The sequence below is a fragment of the Epinephelus moara genome, chromosome 11, assembly GCF_006386435.1.
Source record: "Epinephelus moara isolate mb chromosome 11, YSFRI_EMoa_1.0, whole genome shotgun sequence".
Classification (NCBI taxonomy): domain Eukaryota; kingdom Metazoa; phylum Chordata; class Actinopteri; order Perciformes; family Serranidae; genus Epinephelus; species Epinephelus moara.
Genome location: NC_065516.1, coordinates 20,724,781 through 20,744,227, shown reverse-complemented (window position 1 = coordinate 20,744,227; position 19,447 = coordinate 20,724,781). Strand labels below are relative to the sequence as shown.

General features: G+C 40.8%; 1 protein-coding gene across 1 annotated transcript in view; it reads right to left on the bottom strand.

Moving 5' to 3' along the window:
* The window catches only part of LOC126398014 (sodium/hydrogen exchanger 9-like), a 98,097-nt gene extending 79,776 nt beyond the window's left edge, over positions 1–18,321 (bottom strand). Inside the window, exons 1-5 of the mRNA XM_050057177.1 lie at positions 18,152–18,321; positions 16,298–16,497; positions 11,586–11,663; positions 11,347–11,423; positions 7,420–7,535 (exon numbers count right to left, since the gene is read on the bottom strand). Coding sequence (XP_049913134.1) covers positions 7,420–7,535; positions 11,347–11,423; positions 11,586–11,663; positions 16,298–16,497; positions 18,152–18,302 — 622 coding nt within the window. The 5' untranslated portion in view covers positions 18,303–18,321. The remainder of the gene's footprint in view (positions 1–7,419; positions 7,536–11,346; positions 11,424–11,585; positions 11,664–16,297; positions 16,498–18,151) is intronic.
* Between the last annotated feature and the right edge of the window lie 1,126 nt (positions 18,322–19,447).

Below are 19,447 nucleotides of genomic sequence, written 5' to 3'. Positions count from 1 at the left end.
CACCATAAATCTATGACCAATCACATTTTGTGACACTTAAAGGTATACTATGCTGGATTTTCTTTAAAAACACAATGTATAGACACAAAAGTAATCCCTCTAAATCATCACCTATGACCCACTAGAAGTGTTTAGTGGCATATTTACCAGCAGAGACCTTGCCCTTTGCCTGTATTTTCTTATTTTCTTCCTACATTGCTATGTTCCACACGGCATACAGGTGCCGGTCAGGACTTTATAAAAAGGTAGCGATGAGGTGCCAGACTTCAAGAAACACACATCCAAGAGGAAGCCACAGAAATCATGGACAAGGCGCTAAAAAAATGCGGTTACGGCTGTGATCAGCGAATATAATGTGACTTGGGATGTACGCCAAACGCTGGCTCCGTTATGCAGCTGTGCCGCCCATAGGTGCCGCCGTCACCAGAATAGGACGTCACTTTACGTGACGCTTCAGAGTAAGGCCGTCTCATGTCTCTTATCAGCAATCCTCGCTCCTCACTCCTAACTCCTGACTCCTTAAATGTTTTCCTAAGTGGGAGGGACTAAACAGTTAGGTAAGGTGGCTAGGTTAGGTGGTTAGCAGTAATTTTAAGGGACTTGGGACGTACCCATAGTAGTGGCTATCTTTAGTCTGCTTCGTCTTAATTCACTTCTATAAATAACCACATGTTAGTGACAACAGGAGACTGCTTTACGCTTTGAGTCAGCTCGGTAGCAACGCCAGCGAACAAACGATAAAACAACCATGTTGCGCCGCTGTCCTCATTTATTTATTTAAACTGAACATTTTACAGTAAAAGCTTCACTTCCTGTTCATTTCTCACATATGTACAGTAGCCGCACAGGGCCACAATAAAGATTTGCAGACGTCAAAATATACAGGAAAAGTAACCTTGCATATTTAACAACCTCTTCAATTGTAGCAAGTCATACTTTCCAACAATAAAACAAACGTATCACTGATAAATGGTGCTTACAGTATACCTTTAAGAGTTAACTGGGGCCCAAATGGGTTGAACTAATATTGACAGCTTAGGTGTTTGGGATACACGGATACACTACTGGTGACCAGTTCCTGATTTCACAAGTACCAAAATGTCTGACCCTATTTGAATTAGCAGTATGTAACAGTGGTACAATGGTGGCAATGGCCTAATAGCTAACGCACAGTCAGGTCATGAGAATATGAAAACTCTACACTGGGCTTCCTATCTCTGTTGAAATCATGCCAATATCACAACACCACATCACATGTCTTCACTTGTCTATGTTTAATCCTGTTATATTTTGCCATTTAGGGTGAATGTGCTTTAGTAAAAAGTCACTGTGGCCTGTCTCTGTTTTCATTTCTGCGTAAATGTTCTGTTACTACTGCTCTGCTGCAATATGAATCCTTAGTTCTGTGCTAGGACTGGGCGATTTATCCTGAAAATTCTATCACTTTTTTCACATCTTTTGGCTGTATGCACTATAAATATATATGTATATATATCTCAGTATTTTTAATTCTCCTCAAAAGCACTTCATTTATGCTAGGACAAAATCGAGCATGACAGTATTTCTGACCAAATACCCTCTCTGATACTCATAAGTGCTGTATCGTAGGCAACTGGACCTGCTTGCATTCCTTGAAGACGTTTCACCTCTCATCCAAGAAGCTTCTTCAGTTCTAAATGACTGGTACGAAGTTGCAGGCTATAAACCCTGTGCTCGCCACCATGTGAGTCGAAACACACAAGAAACACATAGCACTTACGATTACCATGACCTGGATGACTGAGAATCTTCACCGACTCTCTGATACTGTTTTTTTTTTCTTTTCAGAAAATATTTACAATGAGATTTTTTTTATCAATAATCATCAATAATTTGGATATAACGACTAAGTGGGTTACTAAGTGGTTAAAACAAATTGAAAAGTCCATTAAGTTGGTAAATTTACATCACTTTACTGTAACACAGCCTTTAAAATGAGGGAAAAAATCATAATTTATGCCATATCTTCACACAACGATATCTAAAATCTATTACAATATAAAGTCTGACATCTCGATAATGACATGATATCGTCATACTGCCCAGCCCTATTCTGTGTATAATGATGTAACACTTACTATGCAGGATTATTGGTTACTGTTCATAAACATGCTCACCAATCAAAGTAAAAGTAAAAGCCGACCCCAGATTCACTCTAGTTTGGCATTTCACCGGGCTATATTTGCATTCTTTTTAGTGCTCTGTCTCTTGGATGCATGCTGCGTATGGTTCGGCACCTGGTTGCTACCTTTTTATAAAACCCCAACCTCACAATCATGATGTGAGAGATTACTTATGTATCCGTCTTCACCTTGTTTTTTAGTAAATTCCTGCACAGCAAGCATGCCTTTAAGTTGAGTTATGTGCATGTGTACACATATGTCTAACATACTTAACTTTATTTATTTATTTGTCAGTGACAGTGCATTTTAATTATGTTCCTGAAATTATGCCAATTATGTAGAAAGGCAAATTATCAGCTGCAGTGCACAGGCAGGCAATAGTTAATGGTGCAAACATTAGGAATAAAAGCATTGAAAATACAATCAACGATAAAAGCAGTGATATTGTACAGATACGATCAGAGCCTGCCCCACACAGAGACATGAAAGGCAGCTGTTATGACACACAAAGAACTGAACTAAATAATGACAAATGAGACAACAAACAACACTAAAAGACTTCACTGTTTAGGTGTTCACAAGTTTGATTTCTAATAAACCTGGCTCTTAATGTTGTGGAGACGGAATGGCAGTCGACAAAGTCTTTTATGTGCTGCAGTAAACTGTCTCATTCTTGAGAGGCTCCGACAGGAAAGACAGATCGGCCAAAACTACTTGTCTTCTCAGAATAAAACTGTGTTTTAAATATTTACTTTCACTCTAAGAGGCATGCTGTGCGGGAATTTACTAAAAAAACAATGTGTAGACTGATACATAAGTAATCCCTCACATCATAATTGTGAGGTTGGGGTTTTATAAAAAGGTAGCAACCAGGTGCCGGACCATACGCAGCATGCATCCAAGAGACACAGCACTAAAAAAAATGCAAATATAGCTCGGTGAAATGCCAAACTAGAGTGAATCTGGGGTCGGCTAGTTACTGCTGACAGCTGCAGATGTAAACAAGTCATTTCCAGCTCTGGCATCATTTCCAGCTCTGACATGCTACGAGAAATATGTATGTGCAGTGTCCATGTCAAGGGAGCTCCTGAATATGGAGATAAATAAATACCAACTAAAAGATGAAAGGAAAAACTGCAGCACCCTCCCAAAAAAGGGCCTTTCCTTTGAGAAGTTAAGTGAGGGTTTCACTGACCTTTTGTAATCATCCCTGAGGCTGCAGGATGCAGCGCAGCAGGCGTTCCACTATGTGACCTGAACCATGTGTCTTATTTTGAGTCTGAGAAGAACAGGTTGTGTGGCTGCAGAGCTTTGGGGGCTGATATAAAACCAGCAGTTTAAAATTCAATGGATGCACGCTGAAAGAAACAAATAAGTGCGTGCTAAGGACATTGTGCCTCATAAGAATTACATATTCTAAAATGAATATTAATGGGGATATTACAGACTAATTGTTACTCATTGGTTGTCTCTACTGTCAACAAACTGGTGGTGTCAACACTTGAAATGTTTTCTACCAGCTTCTATGCAAAATTCATACATCTTATTCCTTTGGTCTAAAACAGTCCAAAAATATTAGTAAAAATGAAAAACTATGCAAAATCCAAAAACTGGAGTGCTAAAATTTAAATTTGTGCTTTCATATAGTGTATAAAGCCCCCCTAAATGTCACATACATGAAATGAAATGGTGAAATGTCATTGAGCATTTGGACAGTCTTTAGCCACCTTAAAAAGGCCCCACCTGGAAAAATTATATATTTTATATCACTTCATATGTATGCTATGCTACATATGCTATATGTAGAATATTTTCAGCGCTTTACCTTGCCATCAGACAGCCGGAGGAACTGAAGCCCTTATCTCAAAGCCACCAGACTCCATTGATAAAAACAGTGATTTTACTTAGCAGAGCACTTTGTCTAGTCCTTTTTTTTTAGCATCTTATTTATCATATTTTAGCCTTATTCTATTTGAATGTGTGGGTATGAGAGACAACAGAAATAAACATGTTTGCTGATATCACATATCGCCGCAACTGAAATAAATTGCCAGCTGTCTACCCGGAAATTATTGTTTTTGTTAGTGCAACATTACTGTGATTCGGTCTGTAAAGCTCATTTAGGTATGAAAATAAAGCAAGTACTTTATGGGTCCACAAAATCACACTTCCATTCATTGATCATAAAGCAGCTACAGACTGTATACATGGTGACATCACAATTTGAGACTTACTTCTTAGTTTCTGGCTTTATAAGAGAAAAGCTCATGTTCACAAATAGTGATTGAACTTCCCTAGGCCATGGAAATAACATAGTGAAATTCTTAATTTAGATGGTGTTCTCCTTGAATTTCTAAATTGTCAGCAGGAGCTGGAGTCTATCCCTCACTGTAGAGGCAAAAGACTCACGCCGACTTTAAATTAAAGTCACTAAACCACCAGACTAGAATATGAGGAGAAATCAGGGCTCTAGCTAGGATTTCAGAAACTATGACTCCAAATCCCTCCCAGTGCTACTTCACCCGCCTGAGAAATGTCTGACAAGACCGAAAAATACATGTTGCCTAATATACATCTTCTACGGTTTAAATACTGCTTGGAAAATCCTCCACACTGGCAAAAATATAATTTTGAGCAAGTAATACTAGTTATATTTAAAAGCATTATCTCTAAAATTAGCATCCTTGCCAGTTTTAAAAGGCCCATCATGTGTAATCTGTTATTAAAATCTCCACATTCCCAGTAAAAAAACAGAGGACATGACATTAGTGTCTTAAATGGCAGCTGCAGCCCTAAATCAGCATCCAAATGAATAGAGAAATAACACTACTACCCAGGCAGCACCCCCATATGCCTGACTGCCGTTGCTCGCTATCTGCTGCTCTCAGAGGAAGCTTTCATAGATTCATTATAGCTGCAATGAGAACCTGGGCTATCAAATATCTCTGTTATATTCCATAGTCCAGAGCGAGCAAAGTGGCAAATAAATTGGGCTTCCATTCGACTCAAAGCTTGGCTGCCGGCCTGTGATGACTTTCACGGTGTTCTCAAGATCTCCATCATTTCAGGGAGTACGTGACATCGATGCACTTACACAATGAGTCACCGGCACAACCAGAGCGCTGTCACACAAGGGTTATGACATGGCGGGGGGGGGAAGTCTTACTCCTCAGCACTAAATTGTTCCTTAGAGTCACTGTGGGTATGTGTGTGTGTGTGTGTGTGTGTGTGTGCGCGTGTGTGTGTGTGTGTGTGTGTGTGTGTGTCTAAAAGTAAGTTTGTGCCTATTTCTGGAGTGTTTTGCTGCTTTGGCCCTGTGAATGCAAATATAAAACGGGGAGAAATGGACGGGGACATTTTAATGGCTTCCTTTCAGAAAAATCAGAAAGCCGGTGCTATATTTGGATGGCGCGAGACGGAGTAAGCCAAGGGGTCTTGGTGTTTAGGCCATCGATGCATTATGGTGTGATTCTAATCAAAGTGACGAGGGCGCTGGGGTCGGCGGGGATGTGCACAGCGTGGCATGGGAAAATAACGTCAGTCAGGGTGACAGCTGTGCCATAATCTACAGCTCCTCTTTGACACTCACCCAGATCAACCACTTATTGGTATAAATAATTCATTACCAAACGAGGACATTAACATTACCACTGTCGCAGCGGCGCAGGCTGCCTTATGACATCTCACTTGACTGCTCTTGAAGAACAAAGATTATGTTGTGGTTCCACTTAGGAACAAGGTGTGCCGAATTCAAAGCAGCTGCATTGACTGAGAGGGCATTATGACTTTGTTCATGCATTAAGGCTCTGCTATCTGTTATCTACTGTGCATAGGCAGAAAGGGATTGCTATAAATAAAGCAAGAGGGGGTTTACTGTAGTAGAGATACATAGATGTCCAAATGGAGTAACATTATAATGTTAAGTCCTACTTTTTATGTGGCTTGCCTCCACCCCACATACATCTACACCTAACTACATCACATGTGCAACAGGAAAGAGGTTACCGAGAGGTGTGAAAGAGCAGCGTGAGCCAGGTTTGACCTTTTTAAACATATTGTCTCATATGTTCTCTGATACCGCAGAGCTGCATGAATCGGCAGCGCCAAATCAAAACCCAGACACTGCAGAAATGAGAATCACACAGTTGCTTGAGCAGTCTTCGCACGTTCTGCGTCTTTGATATTTTTTTTGACATGGTGTTTTTTTTCTTTAACTCATTTGTATGTGTTTACCTCAGGCAGATCCCTGTGATGTGTCTGTTACATACTTACTGCGAGCGAGTGCCAAACATCCCTGAGAATATATTTTTTTGCATGTGTTTTAAAGCAGTGGTTCTCAAACTTTTTTTAATGATGTGATGTATCCCCCTTTGAAATATTTTTTAGCCCCCTGAGCAGTGTAAAACATTTTGGTTTGAAAAAAAGCCTATATAAGTTGACAGTTTATGGCAGTTAACAACTGCATTGAAAACAGTAATACTGAATTGAACTTATTATAGTTAGGGATGGGAACTGTTTCAGAACTGTCAATCCATCAGAATCGTATGTCTCAGTTCTTTTTATCAATGCTGCTATAGTTGCACTGCAAAACAGTGATGTCAAACTCATGCATCTACACTGCAAACCTGCACCAAGATGGAGACATTGCAGAGAAGAGGAAATGGTCCAAAGTGTCATTTCACAACAAAAGATGACAACAGAGCTGCTTGTAATGTCAATAAAATGATCATTTCAAGTAAGAGTGGAAATGTCCAGCTATATGCTGAAACATCTTATGACACTGCTTCCCAACTGAGCAGCACGTCTGTCGCCTGTGTTATAACATTATCGCCATGCGGGCAAGCTTAGCGGGATTTCGACCGTCCAGTTGAGAACCGTTCCAAATTACACAGCAGTTAAACAGTCATGCCTTTCTTCCTGCTCTGTTGCTTCTCTGTATTCAGACCGATAAATAATAAAGCAGTTTGTGTCAGTTTTTTTTGAAAATTAATCAGGAATCAAGGGAATCTGTAAAGAATTGGACAAATAAGCAGAATTCAAAATGGCTTTGATATCAATTAAACCTTGTGAATTTCCATCCCTAATCATAGTATCATTATTTTATGGAATTGTGCATGACTGATCGTTTTTATACCCTCTACAGTACTCCAGAGTACCCCCATCCCCCCATATTAGAAACACTGTTGTAAAGCCACACAACCAAAAAAAATCAACATTGCCATTAAAAGTATGAGAGTTACTGTATGAGGCCAGCTACCTGGGTCAGTGGCTGACATAATGGCACCAAACAGGAGGCAATCGGTGAGGAAGAAGTCTCCATCTGCTGCCTGGCCCAACAGCACCATCAGTCTGGTGAAGCCGTAGACGCAGGCCCTGGGACAAACAGACAGAAGGACACGCGGCGAGGTCATCAGGGAGCACCAGCCAGAGCAGGCCTATCAGTCATCACTCTAACCGCAGCAGGGCTTCCCCCAGAGTAGTGTGGGTAATGGGGCCAGATGCTGCCAGCAGGTGAGTTGACCCGTTTCCAAGCAGCGGCTGCTAAGTGCGGGTGCGACCACACTGGGTAAAATTAAATTTAACCACATTTTTATATGTGTGTGCGTATAGATCGACATGGCCCTTCTTTCCCGTCCTACACCAACCTGCATAATGCATCCATACACATGACAAATACTCTTGTTAGACAGCTTATCTCAGCCCCCATCCATCTTCAGCCCTCCCGTCCATTTTATGCCAGTATTATAAAGACTCAGATATAATAAAAGGGCACCAGAATTATGAGTGTGTGTGTTTGTGTGAGTGCAGAATCCCCCGAAAGACTAAAAACCACGAGGAGAGTGAAGGGCATTGTGACAGAAATAAACCAGAAGCAGTATTTTTATCAGCTCTAGGGCCTGGCAATAAAACAAATCTAAATCTAACTGTCCCAGAATGCACCACTGTATGCTCTCCGTTATAAAAATACAACACTATGAGCAAAAACTTGCTAACGTGTCCATTTTGCATTCAACGCCCCAATCCAGCTCTCGACTGGTAAATGATGTGTGTTAAGAACTAATCCTGTTACTGTGAAGCATCCCATAATAATCAGTATGCCAGCTTGTCCTCTGGGGAACCTTTCTGTCCACTGGCAAACCTCTGTTACCATGGTGACGGCACACGACCTGTCCCCAAGGCCGGGATTTAAAGTACTGCCCTCAGGTCAGGCAACTAAGCTGTCTTTTGCATGTATCTTTAAGGGAGATTTGAAGTTATGGTAATGACGTGTGTGTGTGTGTGTGTGTGTGTGTGTGTGTGTGTGTGTGTGTGTGTGTGTGTGTGTGAGGGGGACACAGAGGCAGTAAAAGAGAGCGAGACAGGCAGACACAGACAGAGAAAGGCAGGCAGTGGATGTGCTTGGGCAGTTGAGTCATTAAGGCTCCCTCGCTCCCATGAGACTGTCTTTTCCCCATAGGATACGGCAGACTCACTAACAAGCAACAGGATTGGTCAGGTCTTGGGCCTCAGCATCAAAGAATGTGCACGTGACCCAACATGTCAAACCGTGCCCTGCTTCCCAGGGGGAGCTGCGGAGAGTTTGACAAAGGGTGTTCCCGGGGAAGAAGCAATGTGTGGAAGAAGGGAGGGCGGCGAGGAAAGACGGGATCTTTTACACTGGGTTTCAGCAGGTTGCAGAAGCACGTAAGCTTTAAATATCTACGGGCCATGAACTTTTCTATTGCATATAAAACATTGTGAATCAGTTGCCAACATGCATGACAGTGGGAATAATGACATGCATAAACAACAAGCACACTAGGGAACTCTTAAAACCAGTAGTAGCTCTATGAGTGTCATAATATGAAAAAATATTGACATTATATTTTTTTATAACGGCAAAAAGAAAGCAACACATTCATCTGGACAAGATAATGCAACCAAATGCAACAGCACTACCATAACCTCTATCTTTACAAAGCTCATTAAGGCTGTAATGATTAATTTTATTTTTAATTTGTTGTCAATTATATCCTCGATTTATTGGTCAGTTGTTTGGTCTATACAGTAGCAAAAAATATAAATCAGTGTTTCCTAAAGCCAAAGATGGCGTCCTCAAATGTCTTGCTTTGTCCACAAATCAAAGACGTTCAGTTCACTGTCTGGGAGGTAAAAAAACAAAAACAAAACACACACAATATTCACATTTCAAAAGCTAGAATCTGAGAAAAAAATACTCACCTGAATAAAAGATTCTCAAAGTAGCTGGCGACTACCTTACCAGTTGACAACTAATTGTTTAATCAACTAATCACTGCACACTTAAAGCCTCTGGTGACAATGTCAGAAATGTGTGAATTCAAGTATATGTTCATTACTATGGTCATAATTAAAGGTGGCATTGCGCTGGACTGCATTACACTGAGTGGTGTTTCTAATTTTGTGTCCTTCCCACTTACATACATGAGGCGGGCAGAATATTAGAAACATCTCTCGATATGAAGCAGCCTAGTACAACACTGTCATTAACTCTGACCTCAGTGATAAAACATATCATTTATTAAACACCTCTATGACAGTCAGGGCATTGAATTGGATGGCAGGTGTGCCTAATAAAGTGGCCACTGAGGGAAAACAACCTTTTTTTTTTTTTGCCCAAAAAAACCCATGTCTCAAAAATATCAGGGGGAAAAAACAATATAATAACATAAATATGATCCTTTGAAAGGTCTTCATAAAATCAGGGGATGTTCTTTTTTTGAATCGCAGAGGATCCTGCAGCTATAGCAGGAAAACAACTGGACTTATGAGGTTTTCACACCATCTTTGTGAGCATCAGAAACAACTGATTTGCAAAGTTTCACTTCAAAGTCTGAGAGTGCCATCTAGTGTTGTGAGGTCAGAACAGCAACTCAGCTCCATGCTACGCACTAAAGCCAATCAGACATTGATCATTTGATCATTGTAAGCCTTCTGTTGATGTACACTAAAGTGTTCATAGCAAACATTTTGACTTATGATAGTAAAAAAAAAGCATTGTCATTAATAATGATGGCTCTATTTCATGTACATCACTCAGCACCGGGGCTTTTCTATTGTGCGTGCTGGCTCACAGTCACAGCTCACTGGGACACTTGAAACAGAGCAGTAATTAATGTCATTAGTTACACCTGTGCTTTTCCTGCTATGACAAAGGCCCATTGTACCACCATGCAACGCACCGAGCAAACAGAGAAGCCACTCGCAGCTGCAAACAATCTCAGTTAATTGCAGAAGCGATGACACAGCTCCCGAAAGACGTTCATTAAATCTTTGTAAAAGCAGTCTGAGTAAAAACAGTAAATGACATTGTTTTGTGCGCTGTGTACGAACTGCAAGAGAATTCGACTATGATAATTACTATCTATTGTAGGAAGCTGGGACACAGCAGATGAATTTACAAATGGTACAAGGCTGCAACTGACAACTAATTTTATTAGAAATTAATCTAGTGCTAGTTATTTTCACATTTAAATCATTGATTGTTTACTCTATAAAATGACAAAAAATGCTGATCACAATTTCCTAGAGCTCAAAGTGACATTTTCAACTAGCTTTTTTTGTCCCACCAACAGTCCAAAACCCAATGACTCTTCACTTACTATCATAAGTGACAGTGGTTAGAGGGGGTACCACATGCACGGGGGCATCTTGCCACAGCGGCCGAGGGTTCAGTTCCAGCCTGTGGCGCTTTGCTGCATGTCATTCCCTCTCTCTTCCCCTTTCACACTTAAATCTGTCCTGTCTAATAAAGGCAAAAGCTGTAAAAATATTTTAAAAAAGGTGGAACCAGCAACCAGTTGGACATTACTGCTTGAAAAATGACTGAAGCAATTAATTGATTCTCAAAATAGTTGTGCATATGATTACATTTTATAGACTTCCAGTTTGTACCATCTGATATTCCTCAGTGTCAGACACTAACTGCCTGTGTCCATCTTGATAAAGGTTAAAGGACTGTGTTAACACGAGGAGCAGTGAAAATTAATCCAGGATTTGATTGTTCCGTCCATGACTCAAAGGCTCAGATTAAGCACAGTGCAACTACATGAAAAGCCACTGTTCTCCAGTGCCTCACCTATTCTCTCACCTCTTTGCATCTTAAGTTTGTGTGTTGTGTTTTTTGATGTGTGCATTTGTGTGAGTGAACAGGAAAAATGCTTACCCTATGATCAAACAGCTGATTATAGTACCCAAAAATGCAAAGGTCACAACGGATCCAAGACTCTCAATGAATCGCCTCTAGAACAGAAATGAAAATGAACACCAATTAGTAACATCAAACAAACAGGTCAACAGTATTCAACACATTTACTCAAATTCCAGCTGCACAAACTATAAGGCAAGCCCTTTGATGATGTCTTTTTCCCCGTGCTTGGAGGCATGTCAGGACGCCAGACTCACCTGATTAAGGGTGTAAGCTCCATGGAAGATGATGGGTGGCAGGAACAGATTGAAAAGGACCTTGGGATCAAAGGTCTCCTGTAAGAGACAGAGCTGTTGTGTTGGTGACTGACAGGGCTCCGTGGGGAGCGCAGGGACTCCGTTTACTGAATGTGACTGGCTGACAGACAGATATTACACACACATCGTTCACTTCGGCAGCTCTGTTTTGGCAGACAGGCGACAGGTTTTTTTTTCTTGTTTGAATCCCAATGTCACAATAGTCTCCAGGTACCACGACAACCTTTTCTGTCCTCTCTAGCATATTGTTAACAGGAAAAAGTGTGGCACTCCAGGCATATTTTTTTTTTTATTGTTCCCACACATGACAATTGCAGTTGTAAGCATTGTAGGTGCCACTGCACAGAGTTAGGTATGTTCCTAACTGTCTAGAAAAACCATCACTTTGCACATTAACCACGTTACTGATTGTTTAAATGCTATGTTAGGAAATTCTTTCAAACAGCAAACTTAGAGCCTTCAGTAAGGCCACTAGATGGGGCATTAGATCACCTTAGAGCCCCCTATAATATAATTACTGTGTACTGCATTAGCATTCTGTCCAAGCGCCCTGACTCAGACTTTCTCAGCTGATTAAAGCAAAGCATAATACAAAGTGAGAAGTCTAACTAGCTGTGTCAGTGTTCACCATAGAGGCTCCCCAGCATTCATTACAATGGGAATAAGCAGGGACCGTCCGTATCGCCGCACGTGTTGAGACAATAGGCAGATTAACATAAAACAGAATCCCAGCTGCTGATCACAACAACCTACATTACCTTCAACATAAACAGTAACACACAGTGCAGGGTATTTTTTAATATACCGTACACGTTCTCTCTCTGTTTTTCATCCCAGCCAATATGATGCAATACAAGCCGCTCAGATAGGTAGCCTTTCATGTCCTTCATCCTTGAATCCTTTTTATGTCTATTGTGGGTACATTGGGAGGATCAAACGGCAGTGATATTCAATTCAGATCAAAATAATGCTACTTTTCCCTGTTTCCTGCAGCCCACAAGGTCTCATTACATTGCTCAAAATTAAATTCCAGTTCAATTAAATTCCAGAGATGTGGTGGTGATGATTCTTGCTGTAATAGGACTGTGCTCACAGACCATTTGAAATTTTGCCTTATAAGAACAGACAAAATGTTGAAGCAGCTTGATTAGCATGAATATTTGGGCAAATGAATATTGGCATGCTTCTGTCTGTCTTTTTCCAGAACACACTGCATTTTGGTGAACACTCACAGATGTATGTATGGATATATTCCTTTAATTGTGATTTCCAATGCTGGAAAGCCACCTATAGAGTTTGGAGAGCTTCCATGCTTTCTCAGTAATTCATACTTGAAATGGTTGCCAGAGCTACAAATTGCTCCCATCTTTCTGCTCCTATCACGCGGCTCAATATAAATTACTTTTTTGCAGCTGCAATTACCCACCCAGCACAATATATATGTATTTCTTCATCTGTGCAGGCTGTGCATGACAAATACAAAATGGCATAACAGAGAATAATACAGATACTGTAATCAATAAATTATGCATGTGCTAGTGGTTTTATTCTAAGGGCCACCTGCACCACAGAGTCCAGGATGGAGGTGTGTTGTACACACTAATTGCCTCTTCAGCTGAGCAGCACTAAATTTAATCAGACCACAAACTTTAATGCTTTACTCCCCAGTGGCACATAATGGACCCAGTAATGCAATGAAATTCTTATCTCTCCCTGCTAGGTCCCCATATGAATCAGGCTTAATGGCGTGAAGGCTACACAGAATGGTCTGACCGATGTAATGGCCTTTGTGGTAGCCTCTGCTGGTTTGCTAATGAGACCCCAGCATTCAAAGGGGCCAAAGAGTCCAAGCCATTACTGAAGGGTTACACTTGGCCTGGATGATTTGCGAGGTTCATGGTTCACTTACTCCCTTTCTCTAGGGTTGAAATATCTCTGCGAGATTAATAAATACAATTTCAAATACGCTCACCCCATATCCTCTCGTGCTTGTTCGCCATCGTGTGGCTGAATCTCCGGCTCATTGGCTGGTTTCTTTGATATGACAAATCTCCCTGATAGCACTGCCGAAGTACGAGAGCGTGCAAGAAAACAGTAATAATACTGATGACAACCAGAAGCCCATATCAAGGCTTAGGCCCTTCCACTTAGTGATATTAGAGTCTCGGACTTATTTCCTTTCTAACAAATAGTTGCTGCAAGGAGTTTGCAGCCCTCTGGCTTAAAGCTGGGGCAGGCAGAGATCTGAGAAAAGGCAAAAGAAAAATCCTGCAGGATTGGAAAATACTCCTTCCTCCTACAGCTGTCCTCTCTCTGTCCTAAGCCCCTCCTACCAGACGACCACAGGCATAAGCACACGCTTCATACAGTAATCCATATCCACTCAGCCCTTCCTTGTCCCACTCTCTCTCTGTTTATCAAACCACAGACAAGACATGAATTAGTCAGCTTGACACCCCACCGCCCCTCCACCTCACTCCCCACCGCTGTGGACTGCCTTACTGGGAGGAAAGTGGGCAGCAGCTCCAGATGTGTACCTTCAGTCATCAGCTGAAGCGTCTCTAATAAGGCCAGTGCAAACACTTTATCTTGTGTAACAGCAGCAACAGAAAGTTTGCTGATCCCACTGAGAGTCAGGCTGGAGTTTGCGCTGGCTGGATTTAGGTTGTTGCGACCAATAACTGGGGGAACTTCTCTGGAGCTGCTGCCTGCTCTCCTCCCGGCAAGGTGGTCTGTAGCGGCGGAGAGTGAGGCGGAGAACACACTGTGATTTGAGACTCCAGCTAATGTTTGCTACATAAACATAAACTTGAATCTGCAATTGTGTGCCTTTGGCTCCAGGTAAGAAAAGGCTAAGCTATTAGCAACATTTGCGTTCAGGTCTAAAACACTTCAAAGATAGTGGCATTTGTTTTATTGCATTTAATGCCAGACTCTTTTTAAGACTCTGTTTTTAAGAAATCCATCTTCTTGTTTTGGGTTGCTTTACAGTGTACCTTTAACTGTAAGATTCTTTGCTACTGAATCCAGCTTTCACCGAAGGGACGTGCACGCGCATCTGCATTTGTAGAACAGCCAACAGGAACGCCCTCTCCCTGAAAAGACCTGTGATTTGCCAAAGTCCCCTGTCAGAATCTAGATTTTCTAAAGCCTGAAAAAGGAGCCAAGAGGAGGTGCAGAAGTCTAGTTTTCTCTAAGACCACTTCAGTTACAATGAGCTCAAAGTTCATTATGGGATTTTTGCCTGGTGACGCCAAAATTAAACTGTCTACCTCAGCTTTAAGGTCCAGTTCTACCTCAAAGACAAAAACATAACATAAATATACTGTACTTTGATAAACAATCCTTATATGCAGTTGCAAAAAAAGACCTTCAGTATTAATAACAGTAAGTGTTTTCGACTGGATGTTTTATTGTATGTTAAGTATACTGTTTTATATAAGTGTAAGATAAAATAGAGGTCCAACATTATGCTTCTCACATAAACGAAATGACACTAGATCTCTTAATTGTGAAATATAAATTGCAACAACATCTGCCCTGACCAAACCTCTGTTTGAGTCAGCAGCTAATTAAACTCTCAGCATCAAATCATAAGCAGCCGTGCATTACTGCTACATTAAGGCGGCGTTGTTGATATACAATATGCATAGCCTTATGTGATATGGAATATTTGTTCACAGTATCATAGTTCCCTCCACTTTATAACAGATGGTGGACATTCACATCCATTACCGTGTTCTGTGTCACAGGTTGAGATGGCCATCTCTATTGCAGAGGAAAAAAAGCTGCAGTGCCTTTTGAGATTAACTATCTCACATCTCTCCTGCAGTGCAGAGCAATCCGGCACCAATCTCCCTTGCAAGAGTATCTCATTATGGGAACTCTGCATGTAAACACACAACTAGTCAAATGTCTTGAGAGGAGCCCAAATTTCAAGAAGAAATAAACTAGGTTTTGTAATTGTATTCACACTGTTTATGTTCCCAGTTTTTGGCAGGAACATGCTTCTCAGAAAATGTTAGCAGAGGGCCTTTTTTGTTCATTGATCAGACCCTTTGTGTTGCTTTATCTACTCTGCTAGAGTCTATGTATCTAGTCTGTTTATTGGTTTCTGTGTTCAGCCGTCTCCTAATTCCCCCTTGTCTGCACCGCACACCTGAAAATGTAATCTCCCCTATCTGTTCCTTAATAAATCCTTAATATAGGTTAAATTGCTCTCTTGCCCTGTTTCTCTCTGTTCCACCACTCTCTTGCTGCCCTAATAACAAACAGACCATGCAAGTAATTTAGAGGAAAACCAATAACTGAGCACCATTAGAGGAGACTGTTCTGATGTAAATACCCAGCATACACCAGGGACGAAATATAGATGTGATCAAAGGAGAGACAATGAGAAAGAAAATGTTATTTCAGACAAAATAAAACTACATCAGAGGAAAAGAAAGCATCCTGTACTGAGCAGTTTGTTTTCACGTGTTCCCACTGCAATATTGACTATGTAGCTTTTTAAAACAAATGTTTTATTGAGACAAGTTGTTTCACTTTCCATTAGGGGCTATGTTGTGTCACAACCTGCAGCTACCCACATAAATAATTCACTTTTGTAACATGTATTTGAAGTGCAGGTCAAATCAAATTGCCATAGTTACCACGTGAGGGGTTGAGACCGGTGGGCATCGCTGGCTGACTCTCCCAACGTGTCTGAAACAGTGAACGTGTGATGTGATGTTCACTGTCAAGAAGCGAGGAGTGTTGTTAAGAGCACCACAGCTGCACACGGTCTCCATGTTGTCCATATGTTCGCCCCAGTCAAATGACAAGAATCTCACTGTTAAACCCACAAGCAAGCCTGCAGGAGAATACAAAAAGAAAGACAAAACTGCTGTTGTGGAAAAAACTGGCAAATACAGAAATATTCCTGAAGTGCATAAATCATTATGCAGCTACTGTAATGCATAAAACAGTGGTATGGAAGATTAAAAGACAAGAAGCCCATAATAGGGACACAAATGTAGCACATATAGGAACATGATTTACATTACATGTTGCAGTAGTGATGAAACAGTAGTGAAACCACAAACTACATACATAATGCATGAATCTAGTATACTACTTGCTGGTGCTATCTGGAGCTACCTGGCATGTATTACACCCTACTAGGTGTAATGGTAGCTTAGATTAAAAGGTTGAGACCAGCGCCAATTTAATTTTAATTTAACCTTCATTTAAAGGAGCAGTGTGTATGATTTAAGAGGATTTAGTGGCATCTAGCTGTGAGGATTGCAGATTGCAACTAGCTGAAACATCTCCAAGTTAGAGTCCTAATGTGTTCAGTGGTCTCCTCTCCAAAACAAACTAACCTGGTCGTTAAAATCGTTTAAAACAGGAATAAGCAGTTTCACATTACAAATCAGTTTCTCCGATGTTATTTGGCTTGTCACAGAGGGACCTTTTTTCTCTGATAACATAACATAATCCAGACACTTGGGATGTTTATACCAGGAGCCGAATCATGCGCAGAGGTCTCCTTCTTTCCAAGACAAACAGACCCGGTGATTTAAACTAGTAAAACTCCTGAATGAAGCAGTTTTGTGTTAACAAATCAGTGTTTTTACAACGATGCTTGTTGCAGAGAGGCTGCTAACCACAGTGGCCAATGCAAAAACATGAATGGCCCTATCTAGAGCAAGTCTTTGATTTGTCTGTGCCGGGTATGTCAATATAAATGCCTCGTTCCAAGGTAACGAAAACACAACAATTCTTGTTTTCAGGTGATAAAAGACAACATGTTTATTATTTTACATTCCAATTCCACCAATATATCTCCCTAAATCCTACACACTGGACCTTTAAACCCGGATAGGTCCCAAAAAAAATAAAAAATCAAAGGAGTCCTGGCCAAGATAGGCAGCAGCACAAGACAAAGTGATTATACACAGACACAAAATAGAGAAGAAAGTACTACAATATATAATACCCCAAGGAACATTGTGGTGTACAAGCCACTTATCCAAAATATCATTTAAAGCACAGATGCCCCAACAATTTTGTCTCTGGGTCTTTCAAAATACATTTAAAAGCATTCAAAATTGTAAAACCCTGTGCAAATTATATATTAGAGTCATGTATCACCACTGAACCAAACAACCACCCCCATAAAAGTCAGTGTTGTATTGTGCCTTTAAAATGTCCTCATTCTTAATTTGTTTAGCCTGTGAATTTACATCACACACACATCACATCACATGCTAGTGGCTGTTGTGTCAGTAATAAACAATTTTAAACTCTGTTTTGCCAACAAGAAAATGGTGAATGAAGCAAAATTAAATGATGTAGCCGATATATTCCTATTAAGGTGTCAAATTCGACCACATGTGGCTAAAAATTGGCTTTGTTTTATCACCATTTTGGTATTTTATTACAACTGTGAGTTCAGGAAGTGTTGTATAATAACGGCTTCCGTACTCGATGCTCTGAATTGGCTCTCAGCTAACGTCACTTACCATAAAACATTGCACCTCCAGTTTCATTTATAAGTCTATATTTGAACTGTTTTAGCTTCCACACACTGAGAATAGTCACAAGTGCCAAGCCAACTGCTACCAGCACCGCCAGTGTGGTGCTGTCTTGATTGTGCTTGTCAGTGTGCGACATCTTCAAAGCCGAGGTCAAACTTTTCGGAAACAACTGCTTTCCTTTGTGATTCAACTCAGCAGATGCAACATCCGCATCAGCAGCGCTCGAGAGCCTGCGGCGCTTTTAGGGATGCTCGCAAATCTCAGTTTTTGTCTTTTACGCGTCAGGAAATAGCCCTACACGTTTATAGAAAACATATAAATTGATAGAGAGATGCAGCTGTTTTGCTCCAGAGCTAAAGCAACACATGTGTATGAGGCGTGCTGCGAGTAAAATGCGAGAGCAATTCATCTCGTTGTATTTACTATGCTTTAAAACAATTCCCGTATTCCCCACTGTATTTAAATGCATCGTGCTTTGGGTGTCAGCCTCTCATATTCCAGCAGATGGCAGTGAATGCAAAGTAATGTCCGCAGAGCTCGTGGGAGCCCACTGTGAGAGGCCGGGACACTGAATCTCCACTCCCTGTCCCTTACCACTAAGTGAATCAGTCATGGTCCTTAATTAGTTGTAATTAATTAAGTAATCGCTATGTTATTCTTTCATTCGCTTCAACTGTTGTACAAAACTATTAAAAACCTTTAAAACTACCTTTTATAAATGTGTCAACCAGTGTTGCCCTTAGGCTGTGAAATTAAACACCTTAAATTGGGCCCACTGCTCCTGTTACACGTGCAATTGCTGGTGTATAGACGAGTCTAATGTTCAACAGATGATGCTGCCTGATAAAGAAAAGCAGGTGCTGTTTTTTAAATGAAGCTGCGGTAGATTTACAACGCAATTAAATATGTATGAACTGTTACCTTTGCATTCCCCTTTGTCTCAATTAAGGTGTTTTTGCAGGATGGTCTCGTCGTGATTATGGATTCAGTGCAGTTTTGACACTGACACGTGATTTTGGTGCGGTTGTAGCCACATGAATCTCTTGCAAAGATGTATTCTTACAGCAAAGCACGATAATATTACTGTGCATACCATTTTTTCTACTTTATTTCATTAGATTTAATATACGGTTGCTTTTTATGGCAATTTGAGTTAAACTATATTTTTTAAATTATGTTACTATCTTCAATCAAAGGTTGCTTTTAGTCTGACGGAGTCACTGAAGGGTAAAAAATAGAAATTTAGTCAAACTTTGCACTGGGGGCGGCGTTCCAGACAAG